Genomic DNA, 24,803 nt, shown 5'->3' with positions numbered 1-24,803 from the left:
TATTGCATATAGATTTTGAGTAAACAAGTTCATTTTACTGAGTATTTACAAGAATATGTTTGGGTACTGGAGTAATATATTCAAATAGAGCAAAGATAGTGTGTCTTATAGGCATTATTTTGAAATTGTATTAGGTGCAGAAAATGTCACAGTTCTCCAACCTCTAATGGCTTCTTTAAATCAATGGCAAACATTTTCAGGTAATTTGTTTAAGAGGAAGACAGATTAAGTCGCAGATGAAATTAACTTTATTAAAACTGTGAGATGGGCACCATAGTTTGAAGCAGATCCTTTAAAAACTTTCACTGTGTTATCATACAGGCTTAAAAAATCCTGCAAGGTTTTGGGCCTAGTATAAATATGGATACCTCTAATTATGTAATTAATCCTCCACAGATGAAAAAACTATTCCTAAGGGCGTGTTGCAGCATGTTTGCAGAAATCTTTAAACATGTTAGCCATAAATCCTGCAGAGTTATACAAATGTACAGTTATTATTACTGCTGTTAATGCAACAATGAAACAGTAGTTTAGGATGTATATCTAAGGATATTTACAAATATATATTCACATGCATGGTTTAATTCAGTACGAGACGACAAAAAAAGCAACACACCCTTCACTGCCATGTGATCACAGAAGGTGCTGTAGGCCGAACAGGTGCAGCTATAGGAGCCTGGTAAGTTCTCGCAACTACTGTGGGCTGGGCAGGAGAGCGCAGAATCACACTCATTGATGTCAAAGCAGGTGCTCCCATTCCTTGTCCAGCCTGGATTACACTGGCAGGAGAAGCTCCCCACTGTGTTAACACAAGTGGCATGGGCATGGCACGGTCCCCTGTCCATCTCGCATTCGTCAACGTCTGAACAGATAGTGCCACTTGCAAAGAACCCAGCAGCGCACACACACATGTAGGAGCCTGGGGTGTTGACGCACTGGGCCTGCTTGTGGCAAGGCGACTGCAGAATAGAGCACTCATCCACATCATCGCACTGTACCCCATCCCCAGAGTGACCTGTGAGGCACTCACAGCGGTATGATCCAGGCTGGTTGATGCACTTGGCAGATGGATGGCAGACGTCCGTCTTATTCAGGCATTCATCCACATCAGTGCAAGAGCTTCCATTGTTTTTAAATCCATCTGGACAAGAGCACTCGAAAGAGCCAGGCGTGTTGATGCAGATCTGGCCTCTGGAGCAGGGGTTGCTGTTCAGGCATTCGTTAATGTCCCTGCAGACTTGTCCCTCCCCTTCGTAGCCACTGCTGCACTGGCAGAGGAAGGAACCCGCAGTGTTCCAACAGAGCGCTTCCTCGGGACATGCATTCGCTGTTTCGTTGCACTCATCAACATCGATGCAGCTCGTCTCGTGGAGAATCAAGCCACTATTACACAGGCACTCATAAGAACCTACTCCGTTGAAGCAGCTGGAGTAGATGCCGCAGTCTGTAGAATTCAGAGAGCATTCGTCAATATCAATGCAGTCAGTTTCATTGACTTGGAACCCGTCGTTGCACAAGCATTCATAGGATCCGGGGGTGTTGATGCACGACCCGTTACCACACAGCAGGCTATGTCCAGGCGCAGAGCACTCATTTATATCTTCACACAGGGACCCGTTGCCTGTGAAGCCTGCCTGGCACTGACAAAAGTAGCCCCCTTCCGAGTTGACACACGAGCTGTCGGGAGGGCATGTTGCATTGTCAAGACACTCGTCGATATCGTTGCAGTGCGTAGCGTTGGCCTGAAAGCCGTCCCAGCAACCGCAGTGGAATGACCCCATGCTGTTTTGACAACTGGCCCTGTGGGGACACCGCGCCAGGCCTGAGGCACATTCGTCCAGGTCACTGCAGTGGGTGCCATTGCCCGTGAACCCTGGCTGGCAGCGGCAGTAGAAGGAACCCAGCAGATCCACACAGTCGGCGTGCTGATGGCAGACCGAGCTGCCATTCTGGCAGTCATCGATGTTCACGCACGTGCCTTCACTGTAGAAGAAACCCTCCGTGCAGGAGCACAGGTAAGAACCCAGTGTGTTTCTGCACTCTTTATTGCTTTCACAGGCAGACGGCGAGTCACATTCGTCCACATCGGCACAGCTGAAGCCGTTGCCCTGGAAGCCCGTCAGACACTGGCAGCTGTAGGACCCTTCCGAGTTGAGGCAGAGGGCATCCTTGCTGCAGCTGTGAGACGAGCCGTGTGCACATTCATCCAGATCGTGACACTCAAATCCTGAGCCCACCATGCCTGTGGGACAGGTGCAGCGGAAGGCTCCAGGTATGTTAGTGCAGTTGGCGGAAGGGAAGCATCCTCCATTTTGGGTTTGGCATTCATCAACGTCTATAATTCATCACCAAAATGTAAAGTGTCAGGGAATATGTCCAGAAAGGTTCGAGTTTACATCTCAAAGTAATCTATCCATAAATGAAAACACAGAAAAACAACCGAGGTTTAATCGGGGAGGGGCTGAGCCTTACCAGAGCAGTTCTTTCCCTCTCCAGTGAAGCCACTCAGGCACTTGCAGAAGTAACTCCCCAGGGTGTTGACGCACTGTGCGAACTCGCTGCACTCCTGCCTGCCATCCACACACTCCTCCACGTCTGGGGTATGATTGTTCAAGGGTAAAACATGAACAGAAGCGTGAATGGAAACAGAAACCCAAACTACACATTGTGGTGTCAAGTAAATTAAAACTGAGGCTTGTCAATTAGCTTTGATTCAGTTTAGTTTAAGTGTCTGATTATACCAATCTTTTTTTTATACCAGAAAGCACTTATTCCAAGGAATATGCAGTTATATGCACTTATATATCTTATATATGCACTTATATACTGTATAACAATCTGAGTGCAAGACTTTACTCTAGGATACAATAGTAGTGTCGCACTGAGGATTTGAAACCACTACCTTCCAGTTACATGACTAAAGTCTTAACCACTTCTCTCCTAATTAACCAGAGATATTTCCATGAAGGTGGTCTGTTTTTATGACAAGTATAAAAAATTATATAAGACAGCTGGCATCATAAATCTTTTTTTTTATTTAAATGCTCTGAAGATGTTAAAAATGCAGTTTAATAGAATTTTTCAAGACTCTGGTTACCTTTTCTATTATTTAACCTGAAAAAATTAAACTCAATGTAAGACACTGAAAGAAATCCTCCTCAGACTTCAAGACTAATATGTCTTTTTTAGCACATCACAGCCTTTGTATTTTGTAAGACCTGGAAATGCTCTAGACGTGTTTTTACTTACCAATGCATGATGTTCCATTTTGTCTGTATCCTGTTTTGCAGATGCAGGTGAAAGATCCGGGTGTGTTGACACATTCTGTCTCATTTTCTGGACAAACATGTTCCTCACATTCATCAATATCAGCACAGCTCAATCCATCCCCTTCAAACCCAACATCACATACACACTGGTATTTGTTTGCAGCCAAATGGCACAATCCCTTAGGATCGCATATGGGATTGCACTTCAGTATGGGAGGTGCACAAGTGTCATTATATGCAATGGTGCCATTTAAGCAGGAACAAACATGGGACCCTGGAGAATTGATGCAAACAGTACCAAGGGGGCAAGTGCTATTTGACATGGTGCATTCATTCTGATCCTCACAGGAATAGCCATCTCCATCAAAGCCCTCCAAACACTGGCAGAAGAAACCCCCAGGGAAATTAGTACATGAGGCACTGGTGTGACAGACACCCACTGGGGAGCATTCATTGACATCATCACACAGGGATCCATTCCCTGTGAACCCAGCTTTGCAAGTGCAGACAAACGAACCGAAAGTGTTGAGGCAAGTGGCATTGGTATGGCATGGGTTACTAAGGCATTCATCAATGTCAGTGCAAACAATTCCACCACTTGACTTAGAGAAACCCTTTTCACAGAGGCACTGGTAAGAACCCTGCGAGTTAACACATTGTTCATTAGACTGGCAAGGCCCTGGGCTTATCTGACATTCATCGATGTCTTGGCAAATGGTTCCATTGATAAGCTGAAATCCACGGCTACACTGACAAAAGAAAGAGCCCTTACTGTTTATGCAAGTGGCATTGTAGAGGCAACCACCATTCTGAACTTTGCACTCGTCTATATCTTGACATCGTGTGACCCCGTCACCAGAGTAGCCCACTTTGCAACTGCAGCTGTAGGAACCAGGCTGGTTGGCACAAAGAGCATCCGTGTGGCACAGTGTGCTGCTTTGTGAACACTCGTCAATGTCCACGCATACAGTACCATTGCCGTTATAGCCAGCTCTGCATTTACATGAAAAGGAACCTGGAACATTTTCACACGTGGCATGCTGGCTGCAGAGGTTTAGCGCACATTCATCTATGTCTTTGCACACAGTGCCATTGAAGGCAAACCCTGAGCTACAGTCACATCTAAAGGATCCTCCTGTGTTCACACAAGTGGCACTGGCTGGACAGATGTTAGGAGTGGAGCATTCATCAATATCAGTGCACAACTTTCCTCCACCTTCATAGCCAGTTCTGCAAGAGCAATTGTAGCCACCCAGGACATTGATGCAGTTGGCGTTGGGATCACAGCTACTGGGAATGGCACACTCATTGACATCCACACAGGTTAAGCCATTTCCGGTGAAGCCAGAGCTACATGTGCAGCTGTAAGAGCCTGGTGTGTTGATACAGATGGCAAAAGGGCTGCAGAAACTGCTGGCACACTCATTGATGTCTGAGCATGTCTTGCCATTGTTCTCATAGCCCCTGTCGCACATACACTGGTAAGTACCAGGGAGGTTCTTACATCCTTTGTACCCAAATGAGGAAGAGCACACTCCTGGGGTCTCAGAACATTCGTCAATGTCTAAGCATAAGTAGTTCCCATTGCCCTTATATCCACTGTTGCACGTGCAGGTGTAAGAGCCGGGGTTGTTAGTACAGGTGGCATTCCAATGGCAAATCCCCCGTCTCGTGCACTCGTTCACATCAGTGCACGTGAATCCGTTTCCAGTGAAGCCAGTCATACACAGGCAGCTCCTGCTCCCTGCCGTGTTGGTGCAGATGGCATTAGTGTCACACCCGCCATTGTCAACCTGACACTCATTGACATCCTCACACTCGACCCCATTCCCAGTGTACCCCGACTGGCACAGACATCTGTAGCTACCTGGTGTGTTGACACAGGTGGCCTTGCTGTGGCATGAATGCAAGCCCATGGCACACTCATCCACGTCAGCACACTGGATTCCATTCCCATTGTACCCTATCTTGCACACACACACCACGCCCCCTGCCATCGTGTTCATGCACTGCGCATCGCTGTGGCATTTCTGGCCGACATTGAGACAGTCGCTCAGTTCAGCTGCAAAAAAAAAGTAAACATACAATCACAGTTATGTCTGTACCTGCCTTGAGCATATTGTGATAAGAGTACGGCAGAAAACGGCAAAATGATGCTAGATTCTACTCAATACAATACAGAGTTCATACCCAGGTGAAGTAAAGGGTTAAAAGAAATATATTCTGGGATACTTCAGACTGAAAACCCCATAATTCATCTGGGTTGCAACGGAAATTAGAAGGGGATTCACTCTTTCCTGCAGTCACTCACCAGCTAACGAGGAGCAAAGTGTCACCACCAGTGAGGTCACGCACAGCAGGATTCTGAAAGACAGGGAAGGGTCAGGGGACACAGAGCACATGCTTTGACATGCAGGTTGAATATAGTATCAATCTGTTCTGAAGTTGACAAAATAGCACATGTAAGACACTTCATCAAGTGCACTGTATTTGTTTCCTTTCTGCAATTACTTCAATTAACTTTTACTTAATCTCTTATATTTATACACAAATCCTGTTTCTAGAATAGCAAAACATGTAATAGAAGATATGACTTTGTAACCTATTCCAACATAGAACATAACATCTTCAGACACAAATGTTTTGATGGGGGTTTCTGACTGCCTAGGTTGGTTCATTACCAGTCAGGGCTGAGAGAAGATGGAATGTGTTGTATACAACAAGCCATATAGGGCACAGTGACAAAATTAAACATGTTCCTGAAAAAATGGGGTACTGAAGCTGCTATAGGAAAAAAAAGTAAATGAGGTCCACATCGATAAAACTCCTGAAACCCCAGCTTGTTGAAGATTTAACAGATGACCCCTTCCAGCTCAGTGCCACGCTTCCTGTGGCTCGTTACTGGTGAAAGCCACACCTCAGTACTTTAATGTTGGCTAATCTATCAATTTTCCACAAAGTGTTCTGTCACCTCTCTCACTCTTTGCCATCCAGGCCTGACACTTATCAGTCTACTTAATCTCTTTTTTAATCACTGTTTCCATCATGTGGGTATAGATAAACAGATCTATACAAGCACAGATGAACTGATACAGTACATGGATGGAGAAAAACAGTATATACGTACTGTATGGGGTGCTTACAATGTTAACCGACTCATTCAAACCACTATATTGTGAAACTGTAAAGTGAAAATTGAAGCAGTTCAATTTGGTACAATTAGGACCTTGGGAAACACATCGTGTGCAGAGAGGACTCGACAGAAGGCACTAGCATCAGTGGTGTCTATGAGACTTGAGCCTGGGATTGAACTGTGCACTCTCACTCTAGAAACAGGACTAGGGTGCTCTGTTGTTAATCCAAGTGCTTATAATGGAAATTGTCTGAATAGATCAATTAACATTGTAAGCACCCTAAACATAAACAGACTCACAGTTATTAAACGGAAATAAGTATTGAAGCTTTTCATTCTTCCTTGGGTATCGTGCTTAGAACACCACATTGTTAAATAAATAAAGGAATACTGTAAGGAATCTTGAAAATGTAACTTGGTCATATTCTATTATCTAAATATTGCCCATGATTCTGGTTACATTTTAAGGTTACTCTTAAAAGGTTTAAAGTTTCTTTTTAAATGTTAGGACAGCCCCAAGGCTTACTTCACCATTGTATACCACTGAACATATCCCTGTTCTAAAAACAAACTGGAGGTATCTTTTGAAAAGAGTATTACATACTGGATCACATTCAGATACTGCTACAGCCCCCGAGCAACAGTATCAGTTACTTTCCATTCACATCCAGGAGGCAAAGAGCCAGGTTTTTCAGGGTAACTGCGAAAGGATATTTTCAAAGAAACATCCCAGTTTTATTACTTGAGATCGTTTAAAAAAAAAGTTTAGTTCTATTCCCATATTATCTGTTTCAGTATTTATTCATGCTTACAACTATCAGCATTTCAGTTATTACTGATATACTGTACTTGTATTTTATCTGTTGATTTCACCCTGTCATCAGGGAGACAGTTCAGGGAACCAAAGTCGAGTAAAAGTGTTTATAAGACGTTTTGTGCTCCCTGTGCAATCAAACTGCTTAATGATGGTATTAATGTTTTGCCCTTCTTCTAGTTTATTTACTTATTTATTATGTTATGTACCATTGTTATGTCTTTACGCATCTGGATGTGATTTTATGTAAGTTAAGTGATTTTTTTGGTTTTGTTTTGTGTGTGTTTAATGTTTGATGTACTTTATGGGAGAAACCAAGGACAAATTTGCACAGCTGTGGATAATAAGGTATCCACCATTCTAAACTCCACTATAAAATCAAGAGAAAAGGCACAAAAATGTTAACACTTTGATTATAATTTTTCTACTTTTCTGCCATATATTCCGATACCTAGATAAACTTACAGTGTTGGACAAATGACTGATTGTTTGCCATCAATCCAAGGTTTATGAAATACTTTGATCTAAAAAAGATTTTTTTAACAACATTACTTGTTTTATTAAGAATGAACCTATAAGTTTAAACTGTCTCACTTTCAGTATTACCCCAGTGTCATTTATCCTAAATCACTCATTCCTGATGGAAGTATTTCTTTAATGTGGGCATGTTATTGATATATTCATCTGTAAAAAACACTGCCCAAAATGTTCACTGAGAACATTTATTTTTTTTTCATTTTCAGGTATAAAACCCTTATGATGTCACAAACTATTTACTTAACTTTTTTCAGTTCTTTAAATGTTTAAACAGGTTTAAACATTTAAAGATGTTTATTTAAAAAAATGTTTAAATTCTTTAAACACTATGAAAATGTACACAATAATTTAAGCCTCCAGTGCAATAGTCTTCTCTATCTCTCTCTTGGCAATTATAATATCTTTTTCAGCTGTGTTTGCAGAATTGTTTTTGCTATAAACACAACAGTAAGTATTTGAATGTGAGTTTTACTTATTTTTGCCACTTGTTTTTACTAATATATGCCACCTTGAGAAATAAGTGAACACAAAGAGGTCTTATCTTTCCTATTTGTAAACAAGAACAAATGATTTTTTACCAATATAGTTAATGTACAGTGCATGTATTTCATAGAAAAAAACCTATTGAACTTTCTTACGTAAAAGAAAAATAAATATGTACGGCATTTTAAGCTATAAATCCCATACATTTCTTGAACTTTATAAAATACAATATCTCCTTACATTTTAGTGTTACATTCCCTATATTTAACACGAATCAAATATTTTCCCTTTCTCCTTGTTTCTGTATTGTAAAACAATAGTAGGAATCCAGTTATTATCAATTATTAAAATGTTATTCTCCTAAATGAATTCAGATTGTATTTTTCAAAACCGACAGATATCTCCTTTCCACTTCGGAACTCTACTAGCTATTAAAATTAAAACAGTTTAAAATAAAGTATACGTACCTCATCTTTAAGTCTGAGACTAAGAGGGACTCATTCCGCCTTAGAACAGAAATGATTAAAACTATTCCTATATTCTACACTTTTATATACAGTTTAATGTCTTGTTCTGTAACTGTACCATTACGTATACAATACTGCTACGATTCCTGGGAATCACAGACACTGGTTTAGAAAAGTGATATGTTAAACCATTGTCTCACAAAAGGGGAACACCCTGATTCTTTTCCCAGTTTCAGAGGCAGAGATTGGATTGGACTATGCCTGCTGGACAAAGTAACTTTTCTTTCTTGTCACTGGGAAATATTAGATAACAAGGTTATTTAAAGACACTTATTCTGTTTTTTAATCTGTATAAAGATTCTATTCAAAGAAACTGGATTTTTATTTTAACTTTTTATTTGTTGAAGAAACAATTTAACACTGAAAGAGTTATCAGCTCCCTAAATATGTGCATATATTGGATAAAAAAAAGAGCTGAAAACATAAATGCACGCTGTTGTAATCATACTGGGATTGAAGGATCTCACACAGCCCTGTATAGTGACTGAACACTCACCGTCCAAGTGTTCAGTACTCAGATGAGACAAGTAATTACTCATCCTACCGCACGGGGGCGGTGTGAATCAAGACAGGGGCGTGCGGCTTTCCCCGGTACACAGTGGATGTACCATCTTCTCCCAGTTCAGACCCGCAGCGCGACGGCGATAACTCTCACCACTGTTGATAATAACATTCGTAACTTAAATTTTAGAATCTTAACTGCAATAATAGAAAAGAGCACTCCCTTTATATCATTCTACATTATTGTCAAATAAAATTGTTTGTGGAAAATCTGTGGAATGCGTAGAAAAACAAGATTTGTGAAAAAAATTGTAATCAAAGACGATTTTTAATTACTTCTAACAGCTATTCGCAGTTGTTATGGGAACTTAACACACACACATGGTTGGGAAATATATTATTCATTTTCCACAAGTTGCCACAAAGCCTACGTTGCGCAAGGGGAAACTTACAGCACACCTTGAAATTCAATTCTTCAGCAAAGAATACAAACATTTTAGATTTAAGTTGTTTTCTTTAGAGGTGTATGGTTTTCATTGATTTTCACTAATTGTTTGCAGTTATGGACATAGAGGCATCTTAACCTACATTTGTTATATTGTAACAGTATTGGAGGACTTTATTTTGTTTCAGACTCACTCAAACAGTGTGGGTGCAACATCTAGAACACTTTCGAATACTCCAGTGCATGTGTGTCTTAGTCAGACACTGCTTTAGCAGGCAGCCATGCTGTCTAAGCAGTATGTAACTACTGTTTTCTATAGCCAATTTCTGCTGCATTGGAAAAGATTCACAGGTAGCCTGGGCGCCCTCAAGATCCTGTCTTGAAGACTTGTATTGTACCAGAAACCACAGCAGGTATTAACTGTTAACACCCATGTGATTAAAATCCTTTGTATGTGAAAATAGTCGTGTTTCCCATGAGCGCGTCACCGAAATTACATAATCAAACATTATGGTGAGATTCCCCAGGTCTACATTATAATCATCTTCTGCGGTCTGCACCCTCCTGAGAAAACGTATACTACCCTACCTAAGCTACAGCTGGTTGTTTTGTGTTTTGTATTTTTTCTTTTATCTTTAGCTGATACGTAATTCTTCAGTCTTCCTCAAACAAATTAACTGGTTCCTCTCTTTCCCTGTTAATGAGGAACCCTGCAAATGGCAGAACTCAGAACATGATCTGTAAGTAGATAAAGCGTGATAACAATACTTCTCTGACGAGAATGGAATTTATGTTCGGAGAAACAAATATTATGAAATGCACTTTAACTGTTCTTTACAGCAATTTGCCTATACAGTATTTGACAGAGCAAGATACACACATTATTCAGAAGAACCGACTTTGAAAATGATCTAGGTTCTGGTATAGTTAGGAAACTAAATTTGCAGATGATGCAATCTCAGGGGGAGTGGCAAACAGAAATGGCAACAGAAGAATTACACAAACGCTTATCGTTGGTAGAAACATGAAAAATTCAATTTAAGAGCATAGCGAAGCACACAGTAACAGCATATGCTCTGTATTTCATGTGGGTGATTGTTCTCCTTCCTTGTCAATGCAATGTTAGGAAGCAATACAAAAGCAGAATGTTGGAAATAGCAAGATGCACGGAATTTAAATCCAGGGACTGAATGGTAGGGCCTTACAAAGCACTAGTAAAGCACCTCATTGAGTCTATTGTGTTAAGTTCTGTGGCTACTATACCATAAAAGGAATATTATAGCTCCAAGATCAATTCCTGGTTTCAGGGGTTGTCATATATGGACAGGTTCAAATCCAAAGGCGCTTTAGATAGGGTCAACACAGGGAACTATTTCACTACAGTATATCGTTAATGAAACACGGACTTTTGTGACAATTGCAAACTAAAAGGGAATTCAGTTAGGACAGAGAATAAGAAATACTTCTTCACACAAACAGCTGTGGGTGCCAGTAACAAGCTTCCTAACCCATACTCTGGGCTCTTTCAAAATATGGCTGGATGAAATTTCAGTTTCGCTTACCTACTTAAATACCAGACTAGAAGGATGGGCTGAATGCTGTCCTCTCATTAATTACCCCATCTTATGATCTTATGTTGAAAATCTGGTTTTGGAGGAGCAAATCACATACACGTAAACAAGCGGCCATTTTAAAATATATGACTTTTATGACTTTTATATGACTTATATTTCTCATAATATGGGAACAAAAATACTTTTCACTGTTCTACTTGTTGGTCTGGATTATTTCTACATTCTTCATTGTTTTGGCATGTGAAGGCAGAGATGTGTACTTGAGGGAGCTGTGCAGCTCAGGTAAGTAATTCTCCTGCCAGTGGTAGAGGGAGAGAACAGAAGTACCTTTTTTGCCTCATATCTCATATCATTCTTGCTTTTTCCCTCTCTCCTTCACACACCTGAAGGAGGCTTGATAGCTTAAACATTGTGTAATTTACTCACCTTTTACATTTTAATATAGAATAATCCTCCATCCAATCTATTATCACACACCCTGTTAATCATGGTGAAGATGGTCACAACGAACTGGAAGGTTGGAGCACAGTATGAAGGATGAGACCCCTGTAGAGTGTGGACACACATACAGTGAGAGACTCCAATCAACCAAGCCAACATGTTTTTATAGGCTAGGAGAAAATTGAAGCATCAGACAATGATTGAAATGGCCAAGCAAACTCAGGAGAAACATACAAACAGGACCCAAGAGGCAGTCACACTCATTGCTATTTGTTAGCTACAGTATATTATGCAAAGGAACAAGTAATAGGTTTATTCCATGCTGAAAAGAGCCTTCCTCACACCTGAAGAAGGCTCCACGGCCGAAACGTTGTGTTTTCTTTCTTCTCTTTTCACCATGGAATAAACCTATTACTTGTTTCTTTACAGCCTACGCATGCTGACGCAACTCCCCACCTGAACTACAGTACATTATACCATATATCAACTTTCTACATGTCCTAGTTCTCATCTGCCAAGAACAGCTTGAACCACATGTCCATTAACTACAAATAAATAAGCATGCAAGTAAGCTTTATGAGTTTAACAGAGTATGAGTATTTAAATGAGTTTAATATCCGCTCAATGAGCATCTACAGCACAGCCTCTCTAGGCAAAATGGATCACTTCACAGCTCAGAGTTTATCAAACCTCCGCGATAGCATATATAGTAAGCAATTACATTATACATTAATAATACATTAACACAGTGATATAACAATACATTAATAATCTATAAGGTACAATGTCAATTACATTTTAACTTAAGAAATAACTTTTTTGGTTATGGTGAGGTACAAACTACAGCCACTCCTAGTTCCTGTCACCAGAGTTTAATTAATCTTGGTTGACAGCATTCAGAGAGCTCTTTCCAGCTTGCTGTTGCTTGAAAAGTGCTGAGGCAAACTGGCCAGATGTGTCCGGGGCAAACGCACTCAGCCCTTTACTTTTACTGCCTTTTACCCCGTGAAACCTCCAGAGTGCACAGAGCTCTACATACAGAATATTGGTAAACAATGCTCACATCCGTCAGAAATATTGTCAGAAACGTATTTCTGTTTCCATTTCTCACTTTATTCTTATCCTCTAGACGTCTAGACCCAAAGCAGCTTTGCTCTGTTTGGTTCCACTAATACAAACAGATTTAAAAAACTGCAGCAAAATGTTTTGTTTTTTTATTTTGTATGATTCCTGTTGCGTATCTCCTAGAAGAGGTTGTATTTGCCCTAGTGTTAAGCCTCACATCTTCAGCACTGCAAGACAGTTGCTCTGTTCCTCTCACTGCTGTAACATGAAAGAAAGGGGGCTCAGGTTGGGAACTGGAGTTTCTCTAATTAGTTTTCTGCGTGTTCGAATTATGCAAGACTTTTGTTTTCCCATCTTTCATCTAGTGATATCCAAAAGAAACCAAAGCAGTAATTTCACACACAAACACTTCAACAAACACAATGTTACTAGATATAAAGTATAACTAGGACTGTTATAATAACTGCTTTTACCATATGTCCTAATTACTTCTTTCATCACAAAATCACACCAGAAAGAGGAATGTGATCCAGGTACTCTGGCAGCCACATATGTACCTCATCTCTCTTGTTTAATTAGGATTGCAAGGTGGAATGGCTCTCCATGAGACACACAGACAGAGAGAGAAGCTTGGGGTCGGAGCACAGGGTCAGCCATTTATATAGCACCCCTGGAGCAGATGGGGTTAAGGGCCTTACTCAGGGGCCCAACAGAGTAGGATTCCTCTGCCAGCAGCAAAATACGAACCGGCAACCTGCCAGCCACAGGCGCAGATCCTTAGCCAGAGAGCCACCGCACCACCCATGATGTTTGTCTATAAATGTAATTAATCAATGGAAGAAACCAGTTAGAACTAGGTTACTGATGCTGTATTAAATCTTTATTAATAAGAGACAGGTTATAAATAATTTTAGGTGGAATTTTATAAACCCAGAACTGTTACTGAAAAATCAATAAAACACAACCTACGACAGAACACCTTGATTATTAGTCCTTTAAAAACATCGAGTGCTTTGTTCCAGGGGAGTGAATAAACTGGAATGTCTGAGATGTTGTTAAATGTTTGCATTGTGAGTACAAAGCAGTTCAGGATTCAAACAATATTCTTTACATTAAATATGAATAGGAGCGGAGAGCAGTTGTTTATGATCTTAACATTGTTAGATACCGGTAGGTTTGTATTAATATCAACCATTTTAACCATTAATGGACATTCTACCATTAATTAATGGTTAAATACTAGATATACTGAAAATGTCTACTTTGGTAAATTAAGAAAAGTAATATTAATTCCATGAGCAGAAACATATTTAAACTTTTTTTTCTATTACATGCAACGCTGTACACTGGAAACGTATACTTCGTAGTCTGATATTGTTAATCAAAGTGCAGCGATATTTCTAAAAGGTTACACAATTCAGTGTTTTATGTAAAATCCCTCAAAAAACAATAAAGTTTGCCCATTTTCATTAAAGCCAAACCAAATAAGCGAAACTAAAACATGAAACCTCAGTCTACGTCTCCAAAATATGTTCGTGACCAATAGTTTCTGTGACTGATTTTTTTCTAAGCCATCTTACGCTTTGACAATTTCGTTTTCTTCCTTTTGTTCCTTTTGAGGAAGATACGAATATGGTCGTAGGGGGTAGGGACAGGTGAGAAATGAGGTAATGATACCTTAAGCCGCACCTTTAGTTTCAGCCAGGAAGTGATTGACGTCAAAGAGCAGGTAGTATATAAGTTAGCACAGTAAGTTTGGGGAAGAGTTGGAGACGTGCTGAGTGGTGGAGTAAGAAGCTTGCCTCCTCTGTTGCTTAACAGAATATACATACTGTTAACAAAATACGATTTTTCTTGGCTTTTGTGTTGAGCCTTTGGGATCTTATTTTCTTCGCGCGAATTTACGATACAGGTTTCAGGTGTAATTTGAAACTCGCCCGCCTTCCGCTTTGCGGCGGTGGGTGACTGGTCGATCTTTATTTCCCAAACCGGTTGGACAGGAAGACCGCACCTGCAAAAAGAAAGGAGAGGCTGTGCGACGGAGAGTCTTTCATTTTGACTTGAGCTCTTCGTGGAGGGCATTTGAAGAGCAGATTCTGGAAATCTAGTGGTTTAACTTTGGGCATCTTCTTTTTTTTTGTTGGTTCACGAACATGCATTCATCGGTGGTATTGCTTGTTCTGTCTTTTATAGCAGCAGCCTTAGCGCAAGGTGAGTTAATTTTTTTTTTTACATTTTATCTGAGAAGGTGTTTTGTGAAGATGTTGGTGTATGATGTTGATTTATTGCTTTCAAACCTTTAGCTCTTTAAACGTCCAACTAGTCGTAATTGTGTAGTTAACTCGAGCCAACTTTTTTTTTTTAATCGCATGTAAGGAATTCACCCTAAAACTTCGACTCTCGGTTAAAAGGTTCGTAGTCGCACTATGGACTCGAGGGTGTAGGAAGGGTTTAAGCCAGATGCAAGGAGTTAAAATCTCAGGCCAAAACCGGTTGTTTTCACGGAAGAATCTGCAATTTTCCCAGTGGGTCCCTGGACTGCTGAAGAGCTAGAGTTCCCGGATGTTTCTTACCTGAGCGTTTAACAAGCCAACGCCCAGTCACTGCACTGGAATAATAGCTTTACGTGTTAGAAAGCTTAGAGGGGTCCTCTTGCCCTACAGACAGGAGCTCTATAGTATTTTATTTACTTTCTCGGTAACATTTTTCGGAGTCAAGGTATTACAGAGGAGCTACTGAAAATCAGAAGGGATGTTCTAAACGTGTCTTTTACAGCTTCCTTCTTTTTTTTTTTCCCCCTGTAGATTGCCCGCCATGTGCGACAATGAAATGGGCTTTGTGCGATGACGCTGGCTGTCCTTGCACCTTGCTCGTCGGAGAGAATGTCAAGCAGAGTGTGAACTGTTCTGTCTGTAAGTAACCCCTCCTTTGCTTGCCTGGCCTTTATCTCCAGGCTTATTGTGCTAAGGGACAAATTAAATATTAATTCTTCTGGGGGCAACAGATAATGATATAAAATGATAATAATAGCAGATCCTCTTAACTGTATTGTGAACACAGCACAGGGCATCAGTTTCTGGGTTTAGGTTTGTTAGAATATGCGTGTTACAAAATGTTTCCACAAGCATGTTTAGTAGTGCTATAAAAAAATCCCTCCTTCTTGAATAGAACTAGTTCAGCATCAGAAATACAAACACTGAATTGTAATAGAATGTAACATGGGCCCTGGTTGTTCTAGAACTTTTTATACGAATCTGTGTGGCCCTGAATCATGTGATTCAAATGAAGTCTTTTAATCAAATTCGGAACGGTGTGGATCATGAGCAGAGTTGCTGTAGGCTGTAAAATAAACACTTTACATCCGTGCTAGACTAGTTTGAAAATGCTGAGCTCACAGAATTGCTGGATCCTGTGGTAAGTCTTTGCTCAGAGTGGGTGGCCATTATTTCACACAAGTTCTATGGTACCATTTCAGTGAACCCATATAAGGCAAGTTATAGGTGTGGAAGGCTGCAGGGAGACATCCGTGTTCTTAGCGTTCAATCTTCCTGTTCCTGCAGTGATCCCCAAGTGCTTTTTGATGAAGGCGGAGACGTACCGGGCAAAGAAAGGGTTGTCCACTCGCTCAATCTCCGGAAAGCCCACTGAGCACGCCTTTGTGGATAATGACGGAATCTATGACCCTGAGTGTGAGAACACCGGCATCTTCAAAGCCAAGCAGTGCAACAACACTGACACATGCTGGTGTGTCAACAGTGCAGGTGTGCGCAGAACCGACAAAGGAGATAAAAACCTCAAGTGCGCGAAGCTGGTTGATACTTAGTAAGTATGGCTGTGATTTTTTTTAATTTAGTTTTAAGGTTGGGGGGGGGGGAGATGAGGAACACTTCAAAACGGGTGTATAAACTTTTTGCATTCCGATCAAAGTTGTGTAACATTTTACACTACCTTCTTGCTGAAACATGGGTGACCCTTTTTGGATAATGCTATCTGATCTGTAGAAATTATTTTGGTTCTAAGCAAATTAATCTGTATAGTTTATGTACCGTATTCTAAAATGGGCTACCATTTGATTCTTGGAAACGACCTTAATGTAACTTTTCTAAAAAAACTACCTTTTTTTCCCCAGTTGGATACGGGCTGAACTCAAACATAAAGATGTGCAAGCTAATCTTGATGCCAACATCCTGAAAAGGTAGGTGCATATTTCTTTTTACTTCCTTGTTTGTAACCAGGCTGTCTCCGGGTTTTTAATGTGTGATTCTATCCTACAGTGCCATCGCAGATGCCATTCAGAAGCGTTATAACCTGGACAAGAAATTTGTGAAGGATGTTCAAGTAAGTGGCTTTATAAAAAATCGAGCAAGGAGGATTGCTTTAATAAAATAAATATCGTGTACCTTTCATAGAACTGATCATATTTCCATGTTCTTTGAAACTCCAGAACCTTACCCCTCATTTTGTGTTGGATATTAATAAAAAGGGGGCAAGTTAATATTCCTTTGGGCGGTTGACCTGTGCTCTGCTTGGAACTGCATGTTTTATTGAACTGACCTGAAGTCTTTTGCTCTTGTAGTATGACAAAGACAGCAAAACGATTGTTGTAGACATGCAGAAGGAAAAAAATGGAAAGGAGGACCTTGCTACTGTGGCTTACTACATGGAGAAAGATGTAAGTCAAGTCACATGTCAGTGTGGCACTTATTTCTCCTGTCTGAGCCCAGAAAAACCATTACAGTGAATGTCTGCTGGAAGAATGGTGGTTTGGTGGGGGAAGGGTGGGTTACTCAATTTACTAAGGCAATTATATGGTGACACTCTGGCTTAAACTGTTTTTTTTTTTTCTGGGGTTCCAGATCAAGATCCTGCCTCTGTTCACTAGTGAATCCAAATTCACACCGAGTGTTGGAAACCAGGGCCTGGACTTTTCCAACATCCTGATCTACTATGTTGATAGTGAACCTCCCACCTTCACAATGAAGAGGCTGACCGGGGGTGTCATTGCTGTCATTGTAGTGGTCATTCTGGCAGTAATTGCTGGGCTGGTTGTGCTGGTAAGCAACCTGGAGCAGCTTCCAATAATTGCAGTGTATATGAAGGAAATCTACCTAGAGATGTGAAGTCTTGCAAGTGCACCCAGATTTCATGCAAGCGTAGCCCTGACCTGTAGTTGGAGCCATACAAATCGAATCCTACTTTTGTAGTAAATGCTAAACTTTCCTTTTTGAAGGAATAGGATCCATTTGGGTAAAAACCATAAATCAAACAATTCCTAATTGTGTTGTGAGGATTTCATTGTTTTTCTGGGGGGGGGGATTCCTGTGCTACCTCTCAAACCTTAAACTTGTCTCCCAAGGTTGCTGAATTTAATTGAGGGCTTATTTGTTTCTACTCCTTAATAGTACCTTGCCAGGAGGAGAGAGCGTGCCAACTACCAGAAAACTCAGGTGAGCTGTCTTCTGTGTTTTCCTTTGTTATGGTGCATAACAGGTTATTATATCCACCAATGACTAGATTGCCTTCTGGTTTACAAGTTAACATGGAGATTTAAATTAGGGGGGAACAAGTGTTGACTTAAATGCAGGTTGGTTTTGAATTAATGAAAGGGAGGCTTCTAAATTTCTTTCTGCTCCTGTATAATTTTTGTAATTCTTTTGCAGGTCAGGGAATTGGATGAGATGCAGAAGTCCCTCTCGTGATCTTGATAAGTTGGTCCTTTGCCTCTGGAGAAAGAAGAGTATAAACATGACCATATACCGAAAATCCACTTCTGTACACATTCTCACTAAGGACATTCCTTTTAATTTTTTATTTGAGGACTTATTGGAACAAGACTATGTACTATGCATTTTGGGTGTACTGTTACTTTAAAAAACTATTTATATGCTTTAGACTTGTAAGTTGTGACATTTGTCCTTAGAGTGGATTTTGTTTTTAAATAAGTGAATGGCTGCCTTCACAGACTTTTGTAATATAAATTCCCTATTTGTAATTGCTGTTAACAATTAGGTTTAGGCTTGAATTTTTTAAAGGGATGTTATTGTACAGTTGGGGGGGGGGAAAGGTGTAGGCATTAATCCATCGGGTCTTATGAAGTGTGATTTAAACTTTTTAAAAAAACAATAAAAGGTTATAAAAATGTGACTTGCATTTTGATTCAGTGTTCCCTGTTTGGGAACAAGCAGTGCTTTTATTTTATTTTTCTCCATGTCTGAAAAAGGGAAATACATGTGCATTCTCTTAATGAATGCTGTGGAATATGAAATGTTTGTGCAATGCAGTCAGATTTCTATTGGGTTTCTTGTGGATCTGGTCTTTTGACTAACTCAATGGTGAACTTGTGTGTTAAGTATTTTAAGGTGGGTACCTGATGGATGCAAAATAGTTTAGTCAAATCTAGGATTAAACCAGGTTTGCAGATTCTTCCCTTCACAAATGTGTACACCACTTCAGAGGTTCAAAGGAGTTTTGGTTCTCTTGATGGAAAGTTACAAAAAGAACTGAAAAGCAAGGTCTACAAGTGTTATCTCCCCTGCTATGTACGGTATACGTTTCTGACTAACAATCCTTAGACTACATGCATCCTTGTTCTGGACGCTCTGCTTTCACTACTTGAGAGGTAATGGGGACTCTACTGCCAATGTGTAGCACCCACTTGGATGATGTCACGGCAGCCATAGTGTACCAGTACACTCCCCACACATCAGTTGTCAGTTCACAGATGGGGATTATTAGGAGACCATTACTGGATTTTTACATTAATTTAGATCATTTATGAAAGTCATGGTAAAAACTGCACCAGTATTCTCATATGTGATGGTGACACTGCTGGAATTATAGGAAATATCCAATGTTTTATTCCAGATGCAAAGATCCATAATCTAGCAACTAAGTTCCAGATGAACTTCAGTTTAACTTCTCTTTATGCAGTAGTTCAGTTTAAAAAACTAACCCAAATTTACATTTTTAAACCATTCTATTCAACAGTGAAATATTTTCTTCCATCTGTTTAAATTGTGTGCAGCAGGAAATTCCCTGCCCCACAGAATATTCTATGTTCCACTTGCATGGAAAGAAGTGGCAACTTCCACCACAAACGTGAAATTTAATTTCTGCATATTCATTGAACGCAATTAAGCTGCAGGGAGTTAGAAACTGCTCACTCCACAGTAAATGCCCATGTTGCAATTAATACTACTACAGAGCTGATTACTGTAGCTTTACACTGACATGGAAAAGTTTAATATTTTATTCTGGGGCAATTCCATGTATGAATTGGATCATATTAAAACAAAAGTATACAATTAGCATATTGTTCTGCCACAATCACTGATGTCCATCAGGATGGTCTACACAAAACCTTGATTTATTACGAAAGAGAACTTGGGCCCACTGTGGACATGTCCATCTGAATTGATTAAGCTCTGCCTTCAACATGCCTATAGCACAAAGGTGGCATGTTCATAAGTATGGCATATTTATTTCTTTATTACTTTTCACCAGACTTGTCATTTGACAAGTTAAATCACCTGTACCCAATCTAGTCTCATACTGAGATGATTTAGTACTGTAACGCATCAATCAACATCACAGGTTGTTCGAGCCGGCTTACCAGCATGGTGACGTCACCACCCTTCCCTGCGAACAGCAGGGACCGCAGCTGTCGGGCTGACGGGAGATTTCCCTTTAGCTCAACTGGCTGGGTCCCTGTTGAGTGACACCGGAGGCCTGGGTTCGAGTCCACAGCGGTGGGGGTGCATACCCGCGTGAACCCGAGAGCACTACAGTACTTACGCAACAGTCACTTAAATGTATCACAGTCTTGAGTGATCAATGAATCATAGTGACACCAGAAACATTTTATCCATCCATTTTATAACTTATCAGGGTCACAGGAGAGCTGGAGCCTATCCTAGCAAGCAATGGGCACAGGGCCCAGCACAGGGTACACACAAACACACACACAGTCATACCAGGGCCAATTTCCCCAGAAGCCCATTAACCTACCACTGTTTTTGGACCATGAGAGGAAACCGGAGCACCTGGTGGAAACCCACACAAACAGAAGAAGAACATACAGACTCCGTACAGATAGCATCTCAGGTATGGAATTGAAACCAGGGTCCCACTGTGCCTCTGTGACACCCATGAAAATATTATCAACGTTCAAATTCCATAACTTTATTAAAAAAAAACGTGTTAAAATTGTTTTGAATCATTTTATTAATCCATTTCATAACCACTTTCTCCCAATTTAGGGTAGTGGGGTATCTGGGGTCTATCTCGGCAAGCAATAGGTGCAAGGTAGGGAATTCTATGGACAGGACTGCTGTAGCGAGGCACACACAGAGACACACGCTCGCACCATGGACTGCGAGAGAAAAAACATGTGAACATGGGGAGACAATACAAACTCAGAAATGCTAACCACTACGCCACCACAGTAGATACATGTAAATACAAAATGTGTAGCTTTTCGCCAGGGTTTCTTAAAAGCGCAAAAATACCTAAATAAATTTAGTGTTAACTGCTTTTAATTTAATTATCTGTTAGTGGAAACATCTATCTTAAACCTCATTATTTTTACTATATATACAAGCAAAAAAATACTTTTGTCAGTTTTATGTACCTGTTAAACTTCGGTCACTCATTTTTTACTTCTCATTACAGTACCCTGACTTTTAGATTACATGCTTGAAAAGTCAATAATGAAATACGCCTTAGATTGTTTTTTTCGCAATTAAAATCTTTCCGTATGAGCTTATAGCACATACCAAATCACCCAACTATCGTAATTCTAACCGCTCGGTTTACGGCTTTTACGCCGAGAACGTAATGACGTAACACCTTACGTTCTTTTCGCCGTTTCCCTGGTAACAGCCCCTTACCCTTTGACCCCGTCTGCTGCATCTGGCGGGAGATTCCAGCATGGCGGTGCAACCTAAACAGAATCTGTCTATGGATAGTGCAGCAGAAAATGGATTTGTCCATTTTTATTATTCCATGCCAGAAAAGCCAGACACTACTGTGCGAGTCTTTGATCGCAACGAATATTATACTGTGCATGGGAAAGATGCGCTTTTTGCAGCAAAAGAAGTCTTCAAAACAAATGGGGTTATTAAAAATCTTGGCTCAGGTAGGAGGCTGTGGGCTGTGAGTGATGTAGATCTTATCATTATTTGCATCAATTTGATTCCACCGGGATGATGATTGTTATGCTTGTGTAGTCATTGTATGAACAATTGCAGGTTCTGTGGTGTGAGCCTTTTGGTATTTTTCGGAATGTTGTTGGCATCGAAGCAGTACTATATCGCAGTCGTTTAGACTAGGAACTATCGAGAGAAAACTGCAATTCTAAGTCAGTCCATTCTACATTTCTGCTGTGTGTTGTCTTTTTACTGTATATTTTTTATGTTGCGACAAATGTGCACAATACTAATCTGTAGGATATATCAATATGGTGAAATACTGTGGATTTTCACATTTGCATTAAGGCAAAAATCAACCCAACACATACACCAATACTGAATTATGTGCACTTTTCAGTAGACTCCAGAGATGTACTCATTAATTCAATTCACAAACACAAATTTTTGTTTTGATCGGCAGCTGCAATGTTTCAGACTTTAAAGGTCCTGTCTTGTAGTTCTGTTTGGATAATATTTAGCCATCCTATCAAGCCGCCCAGGCTTGGCTAAGTGTGGAAGTGTGTCCTTGTCCTTGCCTGTTCACACAGCATCTCAGTGACGGGGAAAACAAGACGTGCAACCAGGACATGGGGACAAAAATGACCCAAGACTTCACTTTCTCTCTGTTTTTTTTTCTTATTTATTTTAGTCAGTATCCTGAAGTGTCATGATTCACGGAGAGCTCAATTTTTATTTCAGGAAGCCGGAAACTGGAGAGCGTTGTTCTCAGTAAGATGAACTTTGAGTCGTTCATGAGGGACCTTCTGTTGGTGAGGCAGTACAGAGTGGAAGTGTACAGGAACAAGGCCAGCAGCAAGAGTGGCAAGGACCATGACTGGCAGCTGGCATGCAAGGTAAGCTTGGGCCTGGGGAACTAGGAAGAGTGGGGGCAGAGGAGAGGTCTGACTGCAGCCCAAAGTCCAGGAACACTGGCTCCTGATCTGAGAGTTTGGGCATAATATAAAAATACTGATTGCTGCATAGCTTTTTTATTTTAAGAAAAGGCTTTAAGTGCAAAGCAAGCACAGCATTTTACCATCACTTTTACAAAATGTGCAGTGGCCTCATTCTCTGCCAGCCACATTTCCCTTGCTGGGTGGAAGATGTAGGTGCTGCTCAGATGAGTTATTATAATGGATGGTAATTGCACAGAATGCTGTTGGGGAGCTCAATAGGATACAATAGTGTTCCATACCCTGTCATTTATTTCATATTTGCATCTGCAAAAAACACTTTCCAGTCAACAGGGGGGATTAGTAATTTATCTAACTAGCTTTTAGGATACATTGTATAACCTGAAGCCACAGTAGCTGTTTAAGATGCTTCAGTAGTGTTTTACCTGCCTGGTGTTGCCAGTGTAGTGATGCAGTTAGAAGTATTGCGCCATTACGTCTAATTGGGAAGGGATTGGGAGAGTGCGAGTGGCTGTCTGTGAATAGAGCACAGCTGCTGTTCTGAAAAGCAGTTCTCTTTGTCCTTTGTAGTAATTCACCTACGTATGCATTTGGTTTTTTTTTATATCATGCCATAGTCTTGTTTTCTTAGTATTAAACCCAAATGTCAAGGCATTTCAGCCGTCCTTTATTGTAAAAGTTTTTAAACAAGAAAGCCAGTTCTCAAATTGTTTAAAATTCAGATTGTTTCCATCTCAAATGGTATCAGTAAATGAGGTCAGTAAGTTGATTTCAGTATCCTGTGTATACTTACACTACTTGTTGTCAATCACATTAAACCTAAAGCAAAAAAAAAATTGGAAAGTTGCATGACTCGGATGTATTATGGTCAGGGTGAAGCCAGAAGGCTTGCTCAGTCCTTTGCATTCACAGCAGGACTGATTTGCATGTGCATAAGGTAAGCAATCTGCTGAAACACAGGAAATGTGTGTGTCTGCAGCAATTTTTTTTCATTTGATGAAAACAGCACTATTGCAAGGAGAAGTCTAGTATGTGGAGTGTTACTATTAATTCCTAGAGGTTATATAGCTTTTCATCCCAAAATGCTTTTTGTGTATAGGAGGGGACATCAGGAACATCAGGGTTTTGTATAAATACAACTGGTGAATGTGTAAAAAGCTATATTACCTTTTTAGAAGAGTTTTCAAATACGGTCTCAAATACCTGATCCTTAGTATGGTGGCATGCAATGTTTAGAAAGTTTCCAGTGGGTGTACTTATTGCACAATATGACTTATTAAGTTTCTTATGTGAAAGTGTTTTTTTTATATTTACAACAAACACATTAATTTTGATTTTTATTCCCCTTATAATCTGCTTTAGAACACGAATCAAACCTCTCATCTCCTGTTCTTCTGTCCTGCCCCAGGCATCTCCAGGGAACCTGACGCAGTTTGAGGAGATCCTGTTCGGCAGTAGCTCCCCCGAAGGGGCTGCAGGGGTGGTGGGCATTCGGCTGGGCTCAGGGGACGGGCAGCGCACGGTGGGCGTGGGATATGTGGACTCCACGCTGCGGAGGCTGGGAGTCCTCGAATTCCCTGACAACGACCAGTTCTCCAACCTGGAGGCCCTGCTGGTGCAGATCGGGCCGAAGGAGTGTGTGCTGCCCAGTGGGGAGACTCAGGGGGACATGGCCAGGCTCAGACAGGTACGTTTCTGAAACCGGCAAACAGTTGCGTTGCTTACAAGTTTCTCTTGTGTGCACCTAAAACTATTCAGCTCAGATTTTGGACATTCTCAAGTTTTCACAACTGTAAAGTTCAAATAAAAATCGACAGGACTTCCAGCCTGTCCTCTCTTCTCGTTTTCGCTCGAGTGAGTCAGATTGTCTCCCTTTCCCCTTTTCTTATTTGCTGTACTTTCCTGTTGTTGA

The 24,803-nt window shown here is 40.6% G+C and overlaps 3 protein-coding genes across 3 annotated transcripts in view; 2 read left to right on the top strand and 1 right to left on the bottom strand.

Moving 5' to 3' along the window:
* The window catches only part of LOC148820122 (uncharacterized), a 29,117-nt gene extending 15,766 nt beyond the window's left edge, over window positions 1-13,351 (bottom strand). Inside the window, exons 1-6 of the mRNA XM_088934197.1 lie at window positions 13,301-13,351; window positions 12,448-12,496; window positions 11,183-11,194; window positions 3,250-5,331; window positions 2,473-2,595; window positions 617-2,335 (exon numbers count right to left, since the gene is read on the bottom strand). Of these exons, the coding sequence (XP_088790323.1) occupies window positions 617-2,335; window positions 2,473-2,595; window positions 3,250-5,331; window positions 11,183-11,194; window positions 12,448-12,496; window positions 13,301-13,351 (4,036 nt within the window). The remainder of the gene's footprint in view (window positions 1-616; window positions 2,336-2,472; window positions 2,596-3,249; window positions 5,332-11,182; window positions 11,195-12,447; window positions 12,497-13,300) is intronic.
* A 1,562-nt stretch (window positions 13,352-14,913) lies between these two features.
* On the top strand, window positions 14,914-18,929 carry epcam (epithelial cell adhesion molecule). The gene is made up of 9 exons (XM_088933530.1): window positions 14,914-15,000; window positions 15,594-15,701; window positions 16,350-16,611; window positions 16,919-16,984; window positions 17,064-17,127; window positions 17,366-17,461; window positions 17,646-17,843; window positions 18,192-18,236; window positions 18,450-18,929. Exons 1-9 carry the CDS (start codon window positions 14,943-14,945, stop codon window positions 18,486-18,488), a joined length of 936 nt encoding a protein of 311 aa, XP_088789656.1. The 5' UTR covers window positions 14,914-14,942; the 3' UTR covers window positions 18,489-18,929.
* A 2,788-nt stretch (window positions 18,930-21,717) lies between these two features.
* Window positions 21,718-24,803, top strand: part of msh2 (mutS homolog 2 (E. coli)) — a 43,377-nt gene continuing 40,291 nt past the window's right edge. Inside the window, exons 1-3 of the mRNA XM_088933529.1 lie at window positions 21,718-21,925; window positions 22,677-22,831; window positions 24,300-24,578. Coding sequence (XP_088789655.1) covers window positions 21,718-21,925; window positions 22,677-22,831; window positions 24,300-24,578 — 642 coding nt within the window. The remainder of the gene's footprint in view (window positions 21,926-22,676; window positions 22,832-24,299; window positions 24,579-24,803) is intronic.

Source organism: Atractosteus spatula, chromosome 15, assembly GCF_055471065.1.
Source record: "Atractosteus spatula isolate fAtrSpa1 chromosome 15, fAtrSpa1.hap1, whole genome shotgun sequence".
Taxonomy (NCBI): domain Eukaryota; kingdom Metazoa; phylum Chordata; class Actinopteri; order Semionotiformes; family Lepisosteidae; genus Atractosteus; species Atractosteus spatula.
Note: the sequence above shows the minus strand (reverse complement) of the source record. Positions and strands in the feature narration are given on the sequence as shown.